Source organism: Triturus cristatus, chromosome 1_2, assembly GCF_964204655.1.
Source record: "Triturus cristatus chromosome 1_2, aTriCri1.1, whole genome shotgun sequence".
In the NCBI taxonomy this organism is placed as follows: Eukaryota; Metazoa; Chordata; class Amphibia; order Caudata; family Salamandridae; genus Triturus; species Triturus cristatus.
In genome coordinates this window covers 1,178,096,854-1,178,116,797 of record NC_140580.1, presented here as the reverse complement: position 1 = coordinate 1,178,116,797, position 19,944 = coordinate 1,178,096,854, and the positions used below count along the sequence as shown (strand labels likewise).

Genomic DNA, 19,944 nt, shown 5'->3' with positions numbered 1-19,944 from the left:
TTAAGGGAGGAAGATGTGTTATATATGCTAATTCAATTTTCCTTTGTTGTCTCGTGCTTGCATGCACGAGATCATTTACTTGTTGTTTTATAAACCCTTGGTTCATGGCACGATCACAGTGTTCTAGAATAGAACATGTGATCGGTCCCATGAACCAAGGAAAGAGAGTTGTTGGGGGTCTGCTGGAGCTGGAAGTCGTGTAACCAGCGGTGCTTCCTTTTCATTACTTTTGGAATAAAGCTTACCACGAACTACATATCGACTCCTGGATTAACTTAACACTGGTTTAGCTTTTCCACGTAGGTAAGCGCTTCGACGCCCCGTCAGGGGCAGTAAGCACCCCATAAATGTAAATAGAACACAATACAGGTCTCCCGGGTCCTTAGAATGGAGAAGGGCACGCTAAATCGTGCGTGTATGCGTAATGACGCAACACGCCACGGCCTTGTGTTTAGAAAATGCTAATTGCGAAAGTTCAAGAAAACTTTAAGGTTAAAATACACCTCAAAGATCGGAGACTAAATGGTTGCTTGCCTAGCTCATAAAGAGTTAAGAAACTTGAAGGCCGTTAGTGATGGCTGACTATCTGTGAATAAAATACTACCTTCCCATGTTTAGACGGGGCTCGTTTAGTTAACCGCAACGTGTACTGACTCAACTTTGTGTTTTCTTTCTCACTTCTCTGGTTTCGTTGCTCTGCAAATTTGTAAGGAGGAATATACGGTGTGTGGCCTGTATCGACATTTTCACATAATGTGATGGGGTAGGCGACCAGGTGTTAATGTAATCAACGCTCAAATTCCGGTTGATTAAACGAGCGCCATTTTAAATCGTAGTGAGCCGTATTTTGAGTCCTAAATCAAGAAATTTGGCTTAAGGGGGGCTGCGGTTTTGAGAGACTGTGGTCTCTGGCTCTTGCAGAGAGGAACAATAAGTCACCAAGAGAGACCTCCAAGCTGGGCTATTGGTCACGTTTGTCATAGTCACGAGGCTGCACATACAGCCCTCACTAGCCATTACCAATGGGCGAGTGGCAGGTCAGGCGTGTAGCCAGCAGGCCCATGTCAAAAGACTCACCCCAGCGGGCAAGCCACACCTGTAGCTAATGCTGAATTTGTGGCTGATAATGGGCCAAATGATGCCCAGTGCAAGGGTGGCTCAGACTCGGTGCCATCGCCTAATAATTAACACAGTATGCACCTTTGAAATAAGTACTGTTAAAGGAACTCATGCAAGAATACTTCCGGGCACAGGTCTGTGGTGGCAGGAGTCCTGTGGCAGAGACGTCGCGCTCCTAAGCCTGCGTGCCTACAGAACTATCAGTATGCACCTTTGAAATAAGTACTGTTAAAGGAACTCATGCAAGAATACTTCTGGGAACAGGTCTGTGGTGGCAGGAGTCCTGTGGCAGAGACGTCTCGCTCCTAAGCCTGCGTGCCTACAGAACTATCAGTATGCACCTTTGAAATAAGTACTGTTAAAGGAACTCATGCAAGAATACTTCTGGGAACAGGTCTGTGCAGGCAGGAGTCCTGTGGCAGAGACGTCTCGCTCCTAAGCCTGCGTGCCTACAGAACTATCAGTATGCACCTTTGAAATAAGTACTGTTAAAGGAACTCATGCAAGAATACTTCTGGGAACAGGTCTGTGCAGGCAGGAGTCCTGTGGCAGAGACGTCTCGCTCCTAAGCCTGCGTGCCTACAGAACTATCAGTATGCACCTTTGAAATAAGTACTGTTAAAGGAACTCATGCAAGAATACTTCTGGGAACAGGTCTGTGGTGGCAGGAGTCCTGTGGCAGAGACGTCTCGCTCCTAAGCCTGCGTGCCTACAGAACTATCAGTATGCACCTTTGAAATAAGTACTGTTAAAGGAACTCATGCAAGAATACTTCTGGGAACAGGTCTGTGCAGGCAGGAGTCCTGTGGCAGAGACGTCTCGCTCCTAAGCCTGCGTGCCTACAGAACTATCAGTATGCACCTTTGAAATAAGTACTGTTAAAGGAACTCATGCAAGAATACTTCTGGGAACAGGTCTGTGCAGGCAGGAGTCCTATGGCAGAGACGTCTCGCTCCTAAGCCTGCGTGCCTACAGAACTATCAGTATGCACCTTTGAAATAAGTACTGTTAAAGGAACTCATGCAAGAATACTTCTGGGCACAGGTCTGTGGTGGCAGGAGTCCTGTGGCAGAGACGTCGCGCTCCTAAGCCTGCGTGCCTACAGAACTATCAGTATGCACCTTTGAAATAAGTACTGTTAAAGGAACTCATGCAAGAATACTTCTGGGAACAGGTCTGTGCAGGCAGGAGTCCTGTGGCAGAGACGTCGCGCTCCTAAGCCTGCGTGCCTACAGAACTATCAGTATGCACCTTTGAAATAAGTACTGTTAAAGGAACTCATGCAAGAATACTTCTGGGAACAGGTCTGTGCAGGCAGGAGTCCTGTGGCAGAGACGTCGCGCTCCTAAGCCTGCGTGCCTACAGAACTATCAGTATGCACCTTTGAAATAAGTACTGTTAAAGGAACTCATGCAAGAATACTTCTGGGAACAGGTCTGTGGTGGCAGGAGTCCTGTGGCAGAGACGTCTCGCTCCTAAGCCTGCGTGCCTACAGAACTATCACAGGTTTTAAGACGTGAGCTCAAGTTGGGGGATCATAGCTACCTGCAGCAGGCAGTATCCGCACCGGCGGAGGTGCAATGGTTTTGAAGGCTGTTCCGTCAAGTCCTCTTGCATATTATTGTTCATCAAATTCTAGAAAAAAGTACATGAAGAACTTTTTTGTTTTCCAAATTAATTTTCGACCATAAAACATTCATGATACATGAATTGCACAGGCAAGTCAATACTACATTGTAAGTGTCAACAGCAAAACATATTTGACAGTTTCAGTAGGAGCATTTTGGCAGGAGATCTGTAATACACTACTTACACACATTTGTTGTCGGCAATATTGGAATGTAGTACTTGGAATGTGAATGTTACATTCAGGACCATACAAGCGTCTTCACCATTTCCCCAGATATTTATTCGCGCGAGGGCCATGCCCAGATAGCATACATGAGCATGTCTACGTGTTATTTGTGACGTCAATTGGGTGTACAAGGGGATAGGTTCTGAGGGGATCCCATATGTCCTTGGGCCTCGAGGTCAATGGGAGCAATTCCGCAAACGTAAGTGTTTGATCCTGCCAGAGTAGCGTGTCTTTAATCCAATCTTTAAACTTGGGAGCCCTGACTCGTCCCCATCTACATGCTATTCTTCGCTTCGCTACCAGCCCTAGAGAAGTGAAGCGTCGGCATCCTACTTCTATAGCTTCTGTGTACCCCAAGAGAGCAGCCATTGGCAAAGCCCTGATTAGGGGCGACGTCCTCGGTTGCAATGCTTCAAACACTTGTTCCCAATATTCCTTGATACTGGGGCAGTTCCAAGCGAGGTGTTAGAAGTCTGCCTTTTCCATCCCACACCTATCACAGCAGTCGTTGTCCGATAGTTTGTGCTTGCACATTTTAACAGGTGTATAATATGTGCGGTGCAAAAATGTATAATGTATAATGCATAAGCGACAACTGGATGACACCTGTTCTGTCTGCTTACAGCAGGAGAGCAACTGTTTCTCCGTTATTGCCTGCCCTATTTCTATCGCCCATTTCTCCCGTGCATCACATCGTACCAGGGTCTGATTGGTGCATATGTTATGGTATAGCGTAGACACTACATGTGAAGCGGTCTCATTTTGTAATAGAGTATTTAATGGAGTAAGCGTTTGCGGTTCTTGTGGGTATGAAGGCGTATATTCTTTAATGTCTTGCAGCAATCTGACATATAAGAAAATGTCCATGGGAGAGGGTGATGATGTAGCGAACATCTGTTGCAGTGTGCGGAACTTCCCTTTCAAATATAAATCTCCCCAATGGTGTATGCCAAACGTAGTTTTGGTTTGTTTAAAAACACCTTCTAGTAATACTGGCATCTTAGGGTGATATGTTAGGGGAAGTATAGGTGAGTATAGCATAGGAACGTACATGGCTATTTGCTGTCAAGCTTTCACCGTGCATGTGACTGCTGTAGGGTCGGTTTCTCAGGGTTGAGGTGTGCTCAATAGGACTTCCTCCAGGGGTATGGGATCTGCAAACCATTGTTCCACCGCTGCTTGCGTGGATGGAACCAGTACTAGGCATAGTGGGCTTGTGCACAGATATAGTACAATTATCGATCTGGAATATCAAACCCTCCTTGAGAATAGGGCCTAGTGAGCACATCCCACTTCAGTCTAGGTTGTTTGCTACCCCACGTTAGTCTAATCATCTCGGTAGTAGAGCCGTTAAAAAATGCCTGCCAGGGTCAAATAGGATGTTCATGAATAAATATAAAAGCTTGGGGAGAATAACCATCTTTATTAGAGAAGCACGTCCCGCCATAGATAGGGGAAGTGCGATCCAACGTGTGACACAGCTAGTGATGTGTTCTAAGGTTCGGCCATAGTTTAAGAGCATTAGTTCTGCCCAGTCAGAAGTAATATAGGCCGGGGTTACCTGATCTGCAAGGACGCTCTGCTGCTTACAGGGGTGAAACGCTGAGGAGGCTCAAATCTCGGGACTGCGAGGCCCAGGGTGCACACCGTCAACTTCATTCTGCACACCTGGTCCCTCTTCCCGGACCCGCCTCCATTGCCTGCTCCACGCCTCGCGGCCCCCGCTTCGCGGGAGCCGCTCGTAGGCTTCTCCTATTTTAGACACAGTGCTGGGACTTCACTTGGCCGGGGTTACCTGATCTGCAAGGACGCTCTGCTGCTTACAGGGGTGAATCGCTGAGGAGGCTCAAATCTCGGGACTGCGAGGCCCAGGGTGCACACCGTCAACTTCATTCTGCACACCTGGTCCCTCTTCCCGGACCCGCCTCCATTGCCTGCTCCACGCCTCGCGGCCCCCGCTTCGCGGGAGCCGCTCGTAGGCTTCTCCTATTTTAGACACAGTGCTGGGACTTCACTTGGCCGGGGTTACCTGATCTGCAAGGACGCTCTGCTGCTTACAGGGGTGAAACGCTGAGGAGGCTCAAATCTCGGGACTGCGAGGCCCAGGGTGCACACCGTCAACTTCATTCTGCACACCTGGTCCCTCTTCCCGGACCCGCCTCCTTTTCGCCCCCCCCTCCTATTATTAGGGCTCCCGCCCACACGCGTTAGCGGTACGCGTGCGGGACGCAGCTCGGGGCGAAGACCAGGCAAAGAGCGGGCCGTTTGTTGCCATTCGTGGCCGGGTGTGGACGGGACGGGCCACCCCTCTAAGATTGATCGCTTTAGAGTATAAACGGTTGCCTAACACTGTGCTCAGGTAGTATATAAGTTAGGTTGCTATCTGTGTTTTGCAAATATTCTGCTGTCGTATCGTTTTATATCTTTTACGATTGCAGGTATTTGGAATAGTTTGCACTTTTAAGGTTCTCGGTCACTATTATAAGCTGTTCCCCCCCTCCCCCCTCCTTCTTCCTCCCATACGAAGATGACATCCTTAAGATCCGGTAGGAAGATTGTGCAGGGTAATACGGGGGGTGGTATTACAGGGACCCTAGACAACTTTATTACCAGAGCTGCTCGGGTCCTCGAACACGAAATCACTTTGACTGAAAAACGACGGTCATTAGAAATATCTGCCAAGAGATCGTCGCTTGGCAACATTATGGCAGCCACTTCCCCTGAATGCAGGAATTTACCTCTGGTTTCTGACTTGTTGCACAGTAATGCGCCTGGGTTGTCGAATGTATCTTTACATAGCTCTCTGGTTGATATTCCTGATATTCCTGGTATTTTAACTATTCCTGAAGATAGTGGCATACCCCCAAACCCTAGTGCTATTTCTTTATTGCCCCCCATTGAGCAGCCACGGTTAACCATCCCGACTTTGGCCAATAAGTCCAAGCCTATCAACGGGAAAAGAAAGCGTGTGGGAGTCCCTTCTAGGGGTAAACGTATAAAAGTCTCCAAAAAGTCTAAATTTGCAGATGTACGCTCTGACCCCTCTTCCCATCTATCTTGCTGCCTATCCCCTGCTGCCGGGTGTCCTATGTCTTCCCATTGCACTGACACTCTGCCTAATACTAACCCTCTGTCTAATTGCTCTCTTGAACCTTTGGAGCAATTGCTCAAGTCTTTTTCCTTCCCCTTCACGAGAGACTTAAGAAACTCTCCATCTCCATCGGGAAACTAGAGAGTATGGTGTTTACTAATACGTCTCTGTTGAAGAAGATTTCTACGCCTCTCGTTGATCCTAAGACTTTACCAAATACTGCAACAGCTGCTAAAACTGGGTCAGTTCCAAATGGCCACACTCTCGTGGTTGAAGCCCCCTCCCCTCCGCCTGCCCAAAATGAACAAGTTGTGGTAGTCACCCATCCACCTACTAGTGCTGTCTCGTCTATCCAACTAGCTAGTAATCCTGTTATCAGCAATAGCGATAACGCATCAAGACGGCCCTCCTTTGAGGGTGCAGGCCCGTTTTTAAAACTTCCCTGTATCAATCTCCCTCGAGAGTCCTTGCCCTACACTGTCATAATGGTAGGCGTTCCAAGGCTTCCCCAGGAAAAGTTCGAGACACATAGCGAATTGAAGAACAAAGCTATTCATTGGTTAAATAGTAATAGGCCATTGCCATCTAGAACAAGCGCTGAAATCTTGACTGTACGTAGGGTGAGTTGGTTGGTTACCAGGGTAAAGAATGTGGAGGGCGATTGCGTAATTATTAATTTCCGGGATCCTAGGGTTGTGAGTCATATATGTTCCCTTCCTAACACTTTGAGTGCCACTGGTATATTTACCGTGGATCTATCCTATTTCCACTCTTGTGACCCCTGCGATATACCGGGTGCTCTGTTTAACGGTTGGGAAAGGGTCACTAGGGGGTCTCGCTGCCTGCCCGGATTGGACTCTCACCTCCCTTTGTTTAATTATTATGCACCCTTGAATTCTCTGGAGGGGGTTGACTGACTGCCGACTGCCACCTACCCTAATAAATTTGGGATGCGCGAATAAGATCTTTGCGGGCCCTGATTGTTCAACCCGCTTGGGGCCGGGCAGGTGGGGTGGGTGTGGGGGGGCATATCGGGTTCTGGGTGTCACACTTTCCACTAATACATGTGTTTCTCCTAATGTGCCCCATAGAAACATCGAATTCCATTCTCCAGTCCTGGAATGTCGGGATATTTCCCAAGCTACTAACTTTGCTAACCCTAACCCCTCCCCTATAGAGACGGTAAATCGTTCTATTATGTTGCATCTAGACAGTCCACCATTTTCACTTCCAGATCTCTGTTCACATGAAAACGTGTGTAGGGGAGATGGCACAACTACAATCCATTCTGCTGCCCTGGACTCCCCATCTGTTTCTCATTTGACTGGCCCAATCAGCTCCCCCCATCTTAAAATGGTTTCTTGGAATATCGCTGGTTTACGGAGTAAAACAATAGTGGAGGAATGGTCTGCTTGGGCAATTTCCCACGACATCCTTGTTTTTCAGGAAACGTGGGCGGTGGACCCCATTTATCTTTCTGGCTATGTTAATTTTTATAAAGGGGCTATTGGTGGGTCAAGGGGCCGCCCTTCGGGCGGTCTTTGTATTTGGGTAAGACAAAGTTTAATGTATAGAATCACTGAGATATCACTCGATTGCCCAGATATATTGATTATTCTGTTACAACTCAAAAACGAACCTGACACCCTTATTATTAATGTATATAACAGGGGTCTTCCAGGTGGGAAAGGTACTAATACTTTTCTCCAATTAGACGGGTTTTTGGAAACTGTCAACCCATCCACCAATGTGGTAATAGCGGGCGACCTAAATTGCTGCTTTGAGCCGCTAGTCCCTGCGTGGGACTCACTTACAACGGAAGTGGATACAATTCTGAATATTCCACCACTCGACCTCCCGCCCATCAAGAAGTGGACTGAATCCGCCATTCAGTGGATGTCCTTGTGTATGGAGCGTGGTTTCAGGGCAGCTAATGGCCGGACTCCCTCGGATTCTACTGGTAAGGCCACTTTCTCCAATGGTCGACGTTGTAGTAGAATCGACTATGCTTTGATTAAAGTTGAGTTTTGGCACCTACTAAGTGACATGGTGATCCAGGACCGCCCCGAGAGCGATCACAACCCCCTAGTCTTGAATCTTTTATTATACACAGCTCCTATAAACAAACCTACTGAGATTGTTACTGCTGCTGCCCTTTTAACCAACAACCAACGGAGAGTGCGTTGGGACAAGGTTGCCCTTGACAGCGCAGTACTCTCCGAGATTAGTTCCAAAGTTTCTCATGCGGTGGCTGACCTCCAATCTCTTTTGATTCGAGAGGAAGACGTGGCCGAGTCTACCCTTATTCACGAGAAATTATTTTCAGGCCTTAAGTCCCTTTTTTCTAAACCCTGTAAAGCCAAGAAATCTTGTAGTTATAAGTCTAATTCTTGGTGTAACAAGGCTTGTCGTGAGTCTTATAGCAAGTTGAAATTTGCTATTAATTCTAAAAACCAGGCAAATATTCGACTTGCGAGGAAGCACTATAGTTTAGCCAAAGCTTTGGCCAAAAAAGATTGGGACAACGAACATTGGAATAATCTTTTGGCTGCCAGTAAACAAAGGAATTTGACTTTGTTTTGGCACATCGTGAAATGGGGTAATTCTCCGTGCTCGCAGACCCCCTCAAATCATGTACTCCCTGATACTTGGGTGTCACATTTTGAATGCCAGTTTTCCGACCATAATCTGGAAGAAGTGATTGCTTCTCCAATCTCCCAGGCAATGCACCCTCTTTCGAATTTCAAATTTGATTGTAAAGAGGTTGAGTTGGCTTTATCTAGGGTTCCGAGCGGAAAGGCTCCAGGCTTAGATTGTGTCCCTGCGGACCTTTTCAAATCAGACCTTGACAATTGGGTGCCCTACATCGCACTCATGGCAACCGCTATAGCTAAGGGGGCTGCTATTCCCGAATCCTGGATGGGCGCTGAAATACTGCCCATCTTTAAGAAGGGTGATCGCTCCTGTCCAGGGAACTATCGCCCGATTAGCTTAATAGACTTGGTTCAAAAAATCATAGCTAGGTTGATCCTGGCTAGAATCCAGTCTTGGATAGAGCAGGAGAATATCATCTCGCCCCTACAGGCCGGGTTCAGACCCTGCACTAGTACTATTGACCAGGCGTTCAAGTTCCAACTGATCGTCTGGAAAACGGTTCACCTTTGCGGCGGTACTTTGTACGCCGCATTCGTTGACCTTCGGTCAGCTTTTGACTTAGTCAATAGGACTAAACTTTGGGCAGTCTTAGCAGAGCTAGGGATCCCTGCCGACCTCCTGCATATGGTCATCAGGTTGCACGACAATAACTTTGCTCAAGTACGCTGGGGGATGTAAGGACAGGTCACTGGGGTCAGTCAATAGGGGTGTCAGGCAAGGATGCGTCCTGGCACCCACACTGTTTCTGTTATTTATTAACAGTGTTGTGCAGTACTTTCTATCTACTCCCACGGACGCCCCCTCGCTGGGAGGTACAAAAATTCCACTCCTCATGTTTGCCGACGACACCCTACTTCTATCACAGACTTTGTCCGGCCTACAGGTGGCCTTGAACGTATTCGCCAACTTCTGCTCTGACTTTGATCTGTCCGTCAATGTTTCAAAAACTAAATATATGGTTTTCAACAAAGGGAAATGCGTGACTGGCAAAGTGACCATGAACAACGACATTCTCGAACGTACCCATGTTATGACTTATTTGGGGGTTGTCTTTGAAAATAAATTGAAATGGAAGCCACAAATAGATGTTTTATCCCTCAAATTTGCCCATCTTTCGGGGTGCTTGATAAAAGAGCAAAAACAATCCCAGATGAAATCTATAGGTCCCGCCATAAAGATTTATAATGCTAGGATTAACTCGGCAATCCTTTATGGCGCTGAACTCTGGGGTTTCTCCGATCTTTCCCCATTGGTCAAGGCCCAATATAAATTTTTTAGGCTTCTTACGGGTCTCCCCTGTTCTACCCCAGTGAAACCGCTATTGCTAGACCTTGGCTGCCATTCTTTTGATGACATTGCCAGGTTTAGACCCTTTGCTTTTTGGAGGAGACTATGGACGGTCCCAGAATTAGGGCCCTATGCAAAGGCATTTTTGGACGTCCGTGCCATCTTGGGCGCCGGTAATATCCCGTGGTTTAAACAAGTCAGCTTACTATTGGATTCTATGGGCCTGGGTATTCTTTGGACCGATCCAGCTTCCAACCCCTCCCCCCCCAAAAAAGTTTTTAAAGGTCTTTACTGGTCAATGGTCTATCAAAAACAACTTACCTTAGTCCCAGGGGAGTCTTTGTCAGGCAGGTTCCTGGTGGAGAAAAATGTCCCCCTTTTAGAAGCATATTGGGACATTGTTACTAGGCCCAGCGATAGGAAACTCTATCACCAATTTAGGGTTGGCAGCCTACCTATTAAATCATTTACAAAAAATTGGAAGGGTGCGACCACCGATTCCTGTCGTTGGTGCATAGAATGCACAGAAACAGTGGGTCATATATTTTTCGTTTGCCCGGCTTATGCCGCCCCCCGGACCAAATGGCTTAAACCCATATGTCGCACCCTGGGTTCTAGACAGGGGCTTGAGGCACTAAAAATTCTAAGATTTGACACTAGTGAATGTATTGTAGTGGCAGTGGCCACATTTTTGGGATGGGCCTGGATCATTAGAAATAAGAGGCATTAGTTTGCAGAGTTGTGTTCAATTAATGTTTCTATTTTGATCTGCGTTTTTTAGTTATTTTTCTTATATTTAAATCTTGTATGAAATGTTCATTTTGTAACTGTCTTTTTATGATGAAAATGATCGACAATAAAGACTAATGAAATGAAATGAAATGTAGAGCCCCAAATACTTCACCTCTGTAGTACACCATTCTATTGGGAAGTCAGGATCAAATGGTATCATAGATATGGTGAGGGGGAAGATCTGAGATTTCTTCCAATTTATATGTATTCCTGATAATTCCCCAAAGCGAACAAATTCACGCAATAAGGGATTTAAATTCTGCTGAGGGTTTCTGATATACAGGGCAATATCATCTGCATATAGAGAGATGAGTATTTGGCGCATTTGACAATGCAGAGCCTTATCTTGATGAGGAGGTCTCACTTTGGCTGCAAGTGGCTCGATTGCAAGAGCAAAGAGGAGCGAGGAAAGTGGGCATCCCTGCCTCGTGCCCCGCGTAACAGAGAACGGCGAAGAGACCAGGCCATTAACCAGGACTTTGGCTACTGGTGAATTGTACAGGAGACGGATCCATGCAATATGGTGAATAAATAGTCCCCTTCGACCGAGTCAAATGCCTTCGTGGCATCTAAAAAAAACGCAGCGAGTGCCAATTTAGAGTCCACATAATGCAGGATAGAAAATAATGTGTGGAGATTATGGGATGCCGCTCTACCTGGAATGAAGCCCGCCTGGTCAGGCAATACTAGTTTCATCAGGAGGCTCAGCCTATTAGCAAGTATTTTGGCGTCATTGTTAATTAAGGACAGCGGTCTGTAGGAATCGCATGAATCTGTGGGTTTGCTCGGTTTTAGGAGAGAGGTAATGAGGGCTTCCCTCATAGAGCTCGGAAGAATGCCTGTTTCCTGGACTTCTTCATAGACCTCTTTCAATATAGGGATCAATTGATCTATATATGTTTTATAAAAGTCTATTAGAAGGCCATCTGACCCCGGGGTTTTTCCAGATTTAATTTGCATAATGGCAGTACTTATCTCATCCGCCTCAAATGGTGCTGAGAGGAATTCTCTTTGTGTGTCTCCTAAGCATCCAATAGCTACATCCTTCAGATAATTAGAAAGATCTAGTGGGCGACGCCTGCCGGTACTGTACAAATTTGTATAATATGCTGTGAAAATATTTAATATGTTCTTGCTGTCTCTATGCCTCTCCCCATCATCATCCGTTAGTTCCGCAACATAATTGGAAAAACGGGGTTTGCAGATTCCTCCCGCCAGGGCTCTGCGTGGTCGTTCCCCTTCACCGTATCTACGCGCCCTGAAATATTTCCCCCTGAAACAGGTCTCCCTTTCAGCAGTAGTTTGATATTCCGAGAGTGTCTCTCTGAAGGTTGCTTGGAGCATGCCGCTCCTATTATTCCCCATCTCTCCTTTCAGTTTTTTAAGCTCTCCCTCCAGGCGGTGTAAGTACTGTCGTATGTCCCGCAAGACTCCGAAACTCTTGGCTATGCAAAAGCCACTTATTGTGACCTTGAAGGCCTCCCATACTATATCTATATGTGTGACAGAGCCTACCTTCCTTTGGAAAAAGTCTGTAATTCCTTGTCCCAATTCGGACTTGAAAACAGTGTCCAACAGTGTCCAACATTGCTTCTGGCATTAGTCTCCAGCTTCTGAGAGTCGTACACAATGCCGGAGGGATAATGTCAAGCAAACCGGGGCATGATCAGAATATGTCCTAGCCAGATGGTCTGCCTTAACTATCCATGACCCAATACCACAAGTAACTACCCAAAAGTCCAGCCTGGCCCATGTGGAATGCATCGTGGTGTAATGTGTTCCTTCCTTTTTCTCTGGGTGAATATACCTCCAGACATCCAAGAGACCATTATCAGCAAAAATATCAGACAATATACTAAGAGTCTTAGTGTAGTGGTGTGGGAGAGGATTAGATCTATCATTAACTGGGTTTACTACCGTGTTAAAATCTCCTCCCCATATTACATGTGTGGAGCCTATTTCAAGAATTATTCCCCAAAGTGCCGTATAAAATTCTGCATCATCTACATTTGGGCTATAGCAGCACACTAACGTAACAGAATGTAACTCCAACCTACCCCACATCATGAAGTATCTCCCTTTTGTGTCATAGTTCACGCCATCCATGATGAATGGAGAGTTTTTCCTTTATTAGAATTGCCGTGCCCCTAGAGTATGAGGAATATGAGGAAAACACTCTGTGCATGGCCCACCTGTTAGCAAACAAGGGGGTGCTTTGGGTCGAAGTGTGTTACCTGAAGCACAGCAATGTGGATATGGTGTCTCTCTAGGAATGCCAGTATCTGCCTGTGTTGACGTGGGTCTCCCAGGCCCCTGACATTTCACGTCAATAATTGTATTTTTAAAGTTTCGGTGTCCTGAGACATAAGGAAAGTATCAGATGAGTGCTATAAGAATGTTTAGATCCGTCACTGTCTGAGGTGCTCTGCGCATGTATCAACAGACCTATCCAGTCCATACTATCGCTTACTAGAATATGAAATAACATTCCCAATCTCACCGCCCCCCCCCGGCCCCAACAACAGCAACCCAACCATGCTGGTATCTTTTTGCCCACCCACCTCCCATACAACATATCTTGTCATACAACAATTAAAGTCCCAAATTATATGGGGAATGCCCTTGAGGGGTACAACAGGGGGCCCACAAGGTTCTCTCTTCCCACCTAATGATGGAGTAACCAGTCCTGATCTGGGATGGGAGGGTTGCCCAGCATTGTTAATGTTTCTGTCCCGCTTCGTATATTATTTCTTCTCTCTCCACCTCCCTACCACCCAATCCACTTATCTGAATGCAGTGCTGTGTCAATGTCTTCCAAGCACAGCACGCACTGGGCGTTCAGTCTGGCAAGTAGTCCTTAAGTGGAGTGGCAGTTCTCTGTGGTCATAAGAGTGGCTTAAGGTTTCCAACGCCTCTATAATCCCACTACGGCGCTGGAGGAGTCAAATCCCGTATCCTAGTCCGATGACGGAGATGCTGATCTGGATGGAATTTCCTGTGATGTGCGAGGAGAGTTTTGTCGTTTGATACGCTTAAGGAAGTCCTCCATCTGTTGTGCGATAATGAAGTGTTGTTTGCCAATCGTGCTGGATACAACTACGTATAGTCAATTTGTGCCTTACGTAGTTTCAGCTTTTCCGTCTTGCCTCTTGCACAACGGGAGTAAAATCAAGGTATATGGGGAAATAATTGCCTTCAAAGTTCAGATGCCTTTTCTCCCGGGACAGTTTCAAAGCTGTATCACGGTCCCGAAAGTTGAGGAAGCGAGCAATGATCGGGCGCGGATGGCTTCCCGGGGGAGGTCTGGGGCCCAATGAGCGATGCGCCCTTTCTATGGTCAGTTGCTGTGAGAAGGCTTCAGCACCAAAAGTTTCGCGCAATAAGCGTTAGACTAATTCTTTCATTCTGCCAGTATTTGTACTTTCTGGAAGTCAAATAATGCGTACATTGTTACGCCTACTGCGCACTTTTAAGTCCTAATTTTTTGCGGCAATTACTTTTAGAATCTTATCAATTTGGGCAATGTGTTTTTGCATTTGGGTCACGTTGTCTTCGCCGTCCGAGATGCGTATCTCTGCCTCTACGATCCTCTCCCCATGCTTGTCTAGCTTATGTACAATGGAGTCCATTCGAGTGTTCATGGAATCCATTTTGGACTCTAGGGAGGCGAGGCTGTGTTGCATTGCAAGCAAGAGGGCCTTGACATCATCTTCCCAAGAGGTCTCTGGTTCATACCGGTTTCAGGACAACACCCCTCATCAGCCAGGCTAGCTTGAATCCAGTGGCAAAGTGAGCAAGGGACCCACTAGATAAGCTATCCTGGCTGAGGAGTGAAACCCCGAAACCGGTCCAAGGATGCTTGTTTCCAGTCCAGGGAGGACCTGGCCTGACAGTGCGGGCTGAACTGTTCCCTTTGGGCACAGGGTCAAGACTGATTTGCATATGGCTGGGTTCAAATTGGAATGGCATGGGGAGCAAAAAACAATGGATTTAGGCCCAGATCTCTGTATTGGGGTGAATGCAAGACAATGTAATGCATTCTGTCCATCAATAGTTCTTTTTGCATTCGTCACCCCGAGTGGGACAGGCATGCCCAGCCGTGGGTCCTGTGCTCTCCATGCCACTGGAGTCAAACTATCCTAGCTGATGAGGGGTGAAACCCAGTAACTGGTCCTAGGATGTTTGTTTTCAGTCCTGGGAGGACCTGGCCTGACCTGGCAGTTCGGGCAGGACAGTTCTCATTGGGCACAGGGTCAAAACTGATTTGCATATGGCTGCGTTCAAATGGGATGGCATGGGGCGCAAAAAAACAATGGATTTAGGCCCAGATCTCTGTACTGGGGTGAATGCAAGACAATGTTCTGCATTCTGTCCATCAATTGCTCTTTCTGCATTTGTCATCAACCCCCAGAGGGTCTCACTGTCCCACCACCATTATACTGAGTCCACCCATGCCTGTCATTATCAGAGGGTCTCGCAGCCCCACCCCTATAATACTGAGAGTCCACCCAAGCCCGTCCTCATCCAGAGGATCTTACCATCCCACCACCATTATACTCTAAGTCCACACATGCCTGTCATCATCATCAGAGGGTCTCGCTGTCCCACCACCATTATACTCAGAGTCAACCCATGCCTGTCATTATCAATCAATCAATCATAGAATTTGTAAAGCGCACTACTTACCCGTGAGGGTCTCAAGGCGCTGAGGGGAGGGGGCTGCTGCTACTGCTCGAAGAGCCAGGTCTTGAGGAGCCTCCTGAAAGTGAGAAGATCCTGGGTCTGCCGCAGGTGGGTGGGGAGGGTGTTCCAGGTCTTGGCGACGAGGAAGGAGAAGGATCTGCCGCCGGACGTTGTACGTTGGATTCGCGGGACGGCGGTGAGGGCGAGGCTGGCGGAGCGGAGCTGGCGGGCGGGCGTGTAGAAGTTGAATCTGTTGTTCAGGTAGGCTGGTCCGGTGCTGTGGAGCGCTTTGTGTGCGTGGGTGAGGAGCTTGAAGGTGATCCTCTTGTTGACGGGGAGCCAGGGCAGGTCCTTTAGGTGGGGGGTGATGCGGGTGCATCGAGGGATGTTGAGGATCAGGCGGGCCGAGGCGTTCTGGATGCGTTGCAGTAGGCGTTTAGTCGGGATTCCTGCGTAGAGTGCGTTGCCGTAGTCCAGCCTGCTGCTGACGAGGGCTTGGGTCACCGTTCTTCTGGTTTCGGTTGGGATCCACTTGTAGATCCTGCGAAGCATGCGGAGGGTGTTGTAGCAGGAGGAGGAGACGGCGTTGACCTGCTTAGACATGGAGAGGGAGGAGTCGAGGATGAATCCCAGGTTGCGTGCGTGGTCCGTGGGTGTCGGCGCTGTTCCTAGTGTGGTCGGCCACCAGGAGTCGTCCCAGGCCGAAGGGGTGTGGCCGAGGATGAGGACTTCCGTCTTGTCCGAGTTCAGCTTCAGGCGGCTGCTCCTCATCCACTCGGCGATGGCCTTTATTCCCTCGTGGAGGTTGGTTTTGGCGGTGTGCGGGTCCTTGGTGAGGGAGAGGATGAGCTGGGTGTCGTCGGCATAGGAGATGATGTTCAGGTCGTGTTGGCGGGCTACTTGTGCGAGGGGGGCCATGTAGACGTTGAACAGGGTCGGGCTGAGGGATGAGCCCTGGGGTACGCCGCAGATGAGGTCGGTTGCTTCGGATCGGTAGGGTGGGAGGCGGTGAAGAGTTGTCGGAGGCCAAAGTTGGCGAGGTTGTCGATCAGGGTGGTGGAGTTGGCATCGTTGTTGTTCTCGAGGTGGAAGTTTATGTCCCAGAGGAGGATGTAGTCCGTTGAAGCGAGTGCGTGGGTGCTGCCGAGGTCGGCGATGGAGTCGCTGAACAGGGCCCGGGGTCCGGGTGGTCTGTAGACAAGTGTTCCTCTGAGGGTGGTGTTGGGGTCGGTGTGGACCTGGAAGTGGAGGTGTTCGGCGGTGTTGAGGGAGTCGTCTGCGTAGGTGTGGACCTGGAGGGTGGACTTGTGGGTGATGGCTATTCCTCCTCCGATTCCGTTGGTGCGGTCTCTGCGGGAGATCTTGTAGCCCTCAGGAATGGCTATGGCAATGTTCAGTGTCGATGAGTCGTTCCACCAGGTCTCGGTGAGGAAGGCCACGTCTGGGGCGGATGTGTCAAGCAGGTCCCAGAGCTCGATGGCATGTTTGCGTGTGGAGCGGGTGTTGAGGAGTATGCATCGGAGGTGGTTGGGTTTGGTCCTTGGAGGTTTGGTGGTTCTGTCGCATGTGAAGTTGCAGGTGTGGCAAGAGAAGGCTCCGTGGGTGAGTTTCGGGGCGGCTTGGAAGCAGCAGTGGTCTCGGCCGGTGTTGAGGGCATGGAGGGTGTTGGCATCGTATCGGAGTCTGGCGTTGTGGCGTGTGCGGGGTCCAGCGGTTCTGGCGCTAGGCGTGGTCCAGGCGCGCACGGGCGCAGACGGGCTTGCCTTTGGCGTGCCTTCGGCACGCAACCGGCGCGCCCGCTGCACGCGTCCGCTGCGCGTCCGCGCTGGGGCCGCCATTTAAGGCGGGGAGGGAGGGCGGAGCAGCTGGGTGGCGTGAGCGGGTCAGCGAGGGGGCGTGGCCTCACGAGGAGGTCGAGGGAACAACAGGGGATACAGAAGGAAAAAGGGGTGTGGGGGGGGTGTAAGGCAGGCGAAAAAGCGGGAAAAAACACTGGTAATGACTCAAAAACAGAGAAATAAAACCGTACAGCACAATCAGGACGTCAGTTAGGAAGCGGAGAAAAGCTGCAGCAGGGTCACTGGGGGCGCGAGCTCGCACTGGGAGGCAGTGACGGGCTTCAGCAGGAGCTGGGTGGCAGTCGGGGGGTGTCTCGACCTGCAAGCAGGTCAGGAGTCACGCCAGGGTCTCGCCGTCCTCACCACCATTATACTGGGAGCCCACCCATGCATATCGTCATCAGAGGGTCTTGCAGTCCCACCAACATTATACCGAGAGTCCACCCATGCCTGTCATCAGAGGGTCTGGCCGCCCCACCACCATTATACTGAGAGCCAACCCATGCCTGTTAACAGAGGGTCTCGCCGTCCCCACAACCATTATACTGAGAGCCCACCCATGCCCCTCATCAAGAGTGTCTCGCCGTCCCACCACTATTATAATGAGAGCCCACCCATGCCTGTCATCATCTAGAGGGTCTCGCAGTCCCACCCCTATTATAATGGGAGCCCACCCATGCCGGTCATCATCAGAGGGTCTCACCGTTCCACCACCAATATACTCAGAGCCTGCCCATGCCCGTCATCAGAGGGTCTCACGTCCCACCGCCTTTATACTAAGAGCCCACCCATGCCTGTCGTCATCATCCAGCGGGTCTCACTGCCCCAGTATAATATACATGTAGTATACTACTCCCATTACCCAGAGGGTCTCACCGTCCCATCCCCATTGTACTGAGTCTACCTCTCCGGCCATCCAGAGGGTCTCATCCTACCACAATACTGGGAGCCTCCCCTTCCCGCCTTCCAGAGGATCTCATGACCATTAAGCAGTCACTCCTTCCCTGGACCGAGGCTACCACTGTCAGTATACAAGGAGTCTAACCCCCCCCCCCCCCCCAGCAATTATCATCCACACAGCTCCTCAATCGCATCACCATTAAGCACGGAGTCTACCCGCCCTGCCCAGACGTGGCTCCTGTGCTCACTGTGCCATCAGACTCAAGCTACACCCTACTGACAAGGTTCAAGTTGAGCAAAACCAATTTGGATCCTCCTGTTCCAGAGGACCCAGAGGCTGAACAGTGTGCCAATGCCTGCTGATACTTTTGTCCAGACTCTTTCTCATAGCATCTGGTCATTTATGTGCAGAGGACTGTTCTATGTAGAGAAGGGCTTCCGCTGAAGAGACAACCATTAAACAGTTGTGAAGATTACCTCTGAATGTTGGCGGGAATAACAAGCAATGGGACAGGCCTATAGGTGTTCTTGTATGGAGTGGCTCCTTCCCATTATCAAAGTACAAGTATCTGGGAACATCGCTGATGAAAATTCCACACTGAACGCCCAAATTAATGAAGAGTGCTTTTTTTACCCTGCATGTTCTCAACCCCCCACCCCTCCTAAAAAAAGACCATTATGCCTTAGGTGCAACCTCCTATATCTTGCAGAGGCTCAATGGCTGCAAGTCTCTATTAAGGACTGGATGTATATGCAGCGTGTAGGAGAGTGCCCCCAACTTTTTGCCTGGTATTTGAGTGGTTTTTGACTAGTCTGGCTGGGATCCTGCTATCCAGGACCCCAGCCTATCTGCTTTCTATCTAAAACTGATGCGAGTACTCTAGGTACAAACCTAATTGGATACTGGGCATGCCCTACCAGTCCCTTGTATATGGTACCCTAGGTACCCAGGGCATGGGTCCCCCAGTAGGCCTACCAGGGCTGCAGCACTTATTGTGCCACCCTGGGACAGCCATACAAACTGACACCACCAGACCACTACTGTAGTCTGAGTAAGGTGGTGCTAGCACCCCTTACAGGGATATAGGTACCCTATATCCCACCCCATTACAACACATATACTCTCATAGGTCACCCCTATAGCAGGCCTTGGTAATCCTACAGGGCAGGGTGCTAAGGTATGTGTGAGGGGGGACCCCTACATGAGTAGGGCCTCTCTGCAACCTTCGTAAAATCGTTACTGGGTTGTTTGTAGTGTAGCCATACCATATACTCTTAACCGCATTATAAGTCTATTGCGATATCGCGATAACTTGAGAATGGCTACACAGAAACATATCGTGTTTGGTGTCAAACATGTAGGAATCATACCCCCAGTCCAGCAATGGGCATGAGGGTAGGATTCCCCCTTGCTAGAAGGGCGATATGGGAAAAGCGGTAGAATTTAGACACCAATTTAAAAGTGCACAAGTTTCACAAAATGGCTACTGCACGCCACCTACACGACCCTGGCTGGCTGTTGCTGGGGAAAACCCCAGCCTCGCCAGCTGGACAATAGGGCTCCTGTGGCAGGGAGGTGCTAGCATCTCCCCAGACAGGATAATGTGGATTGGAACAGGGTGGGTGCACCAAATGTCCTTTCAGAGTTGCACGTAGGCAGCTGCAGAGACCTAATACTGCTTACACCGCTTGGAACCGGTTCAGGGGCATCCTGCCCCTCGCCC

The 19,944-nt window shown here is 49.0% G+C and overlaps 1 protein-coding gene across 1 annotated transcript in view; it reads right to left on the bottom strand.

Annotated features, from left to right (window-relative positions):
- The window catches only part of ZDHHC12 (zDHHC palmitoyltransferase 12), an 87,010-nt gene that overhangs the window by 40,884 nt on the left and 26,182 nt on the right, over nt 1-19,944 (bottom strand). The window contains exon 3 of the mRNA XM_085614060.1: nt 2,665-2,754. Coding sequence (XP_085470186.1) covers nt 2,665-2,754 — 90 coding nt within the window. The remainder of the gene's footprint in view (nt 1-2,664; nt 2,755-19,944) is intronic.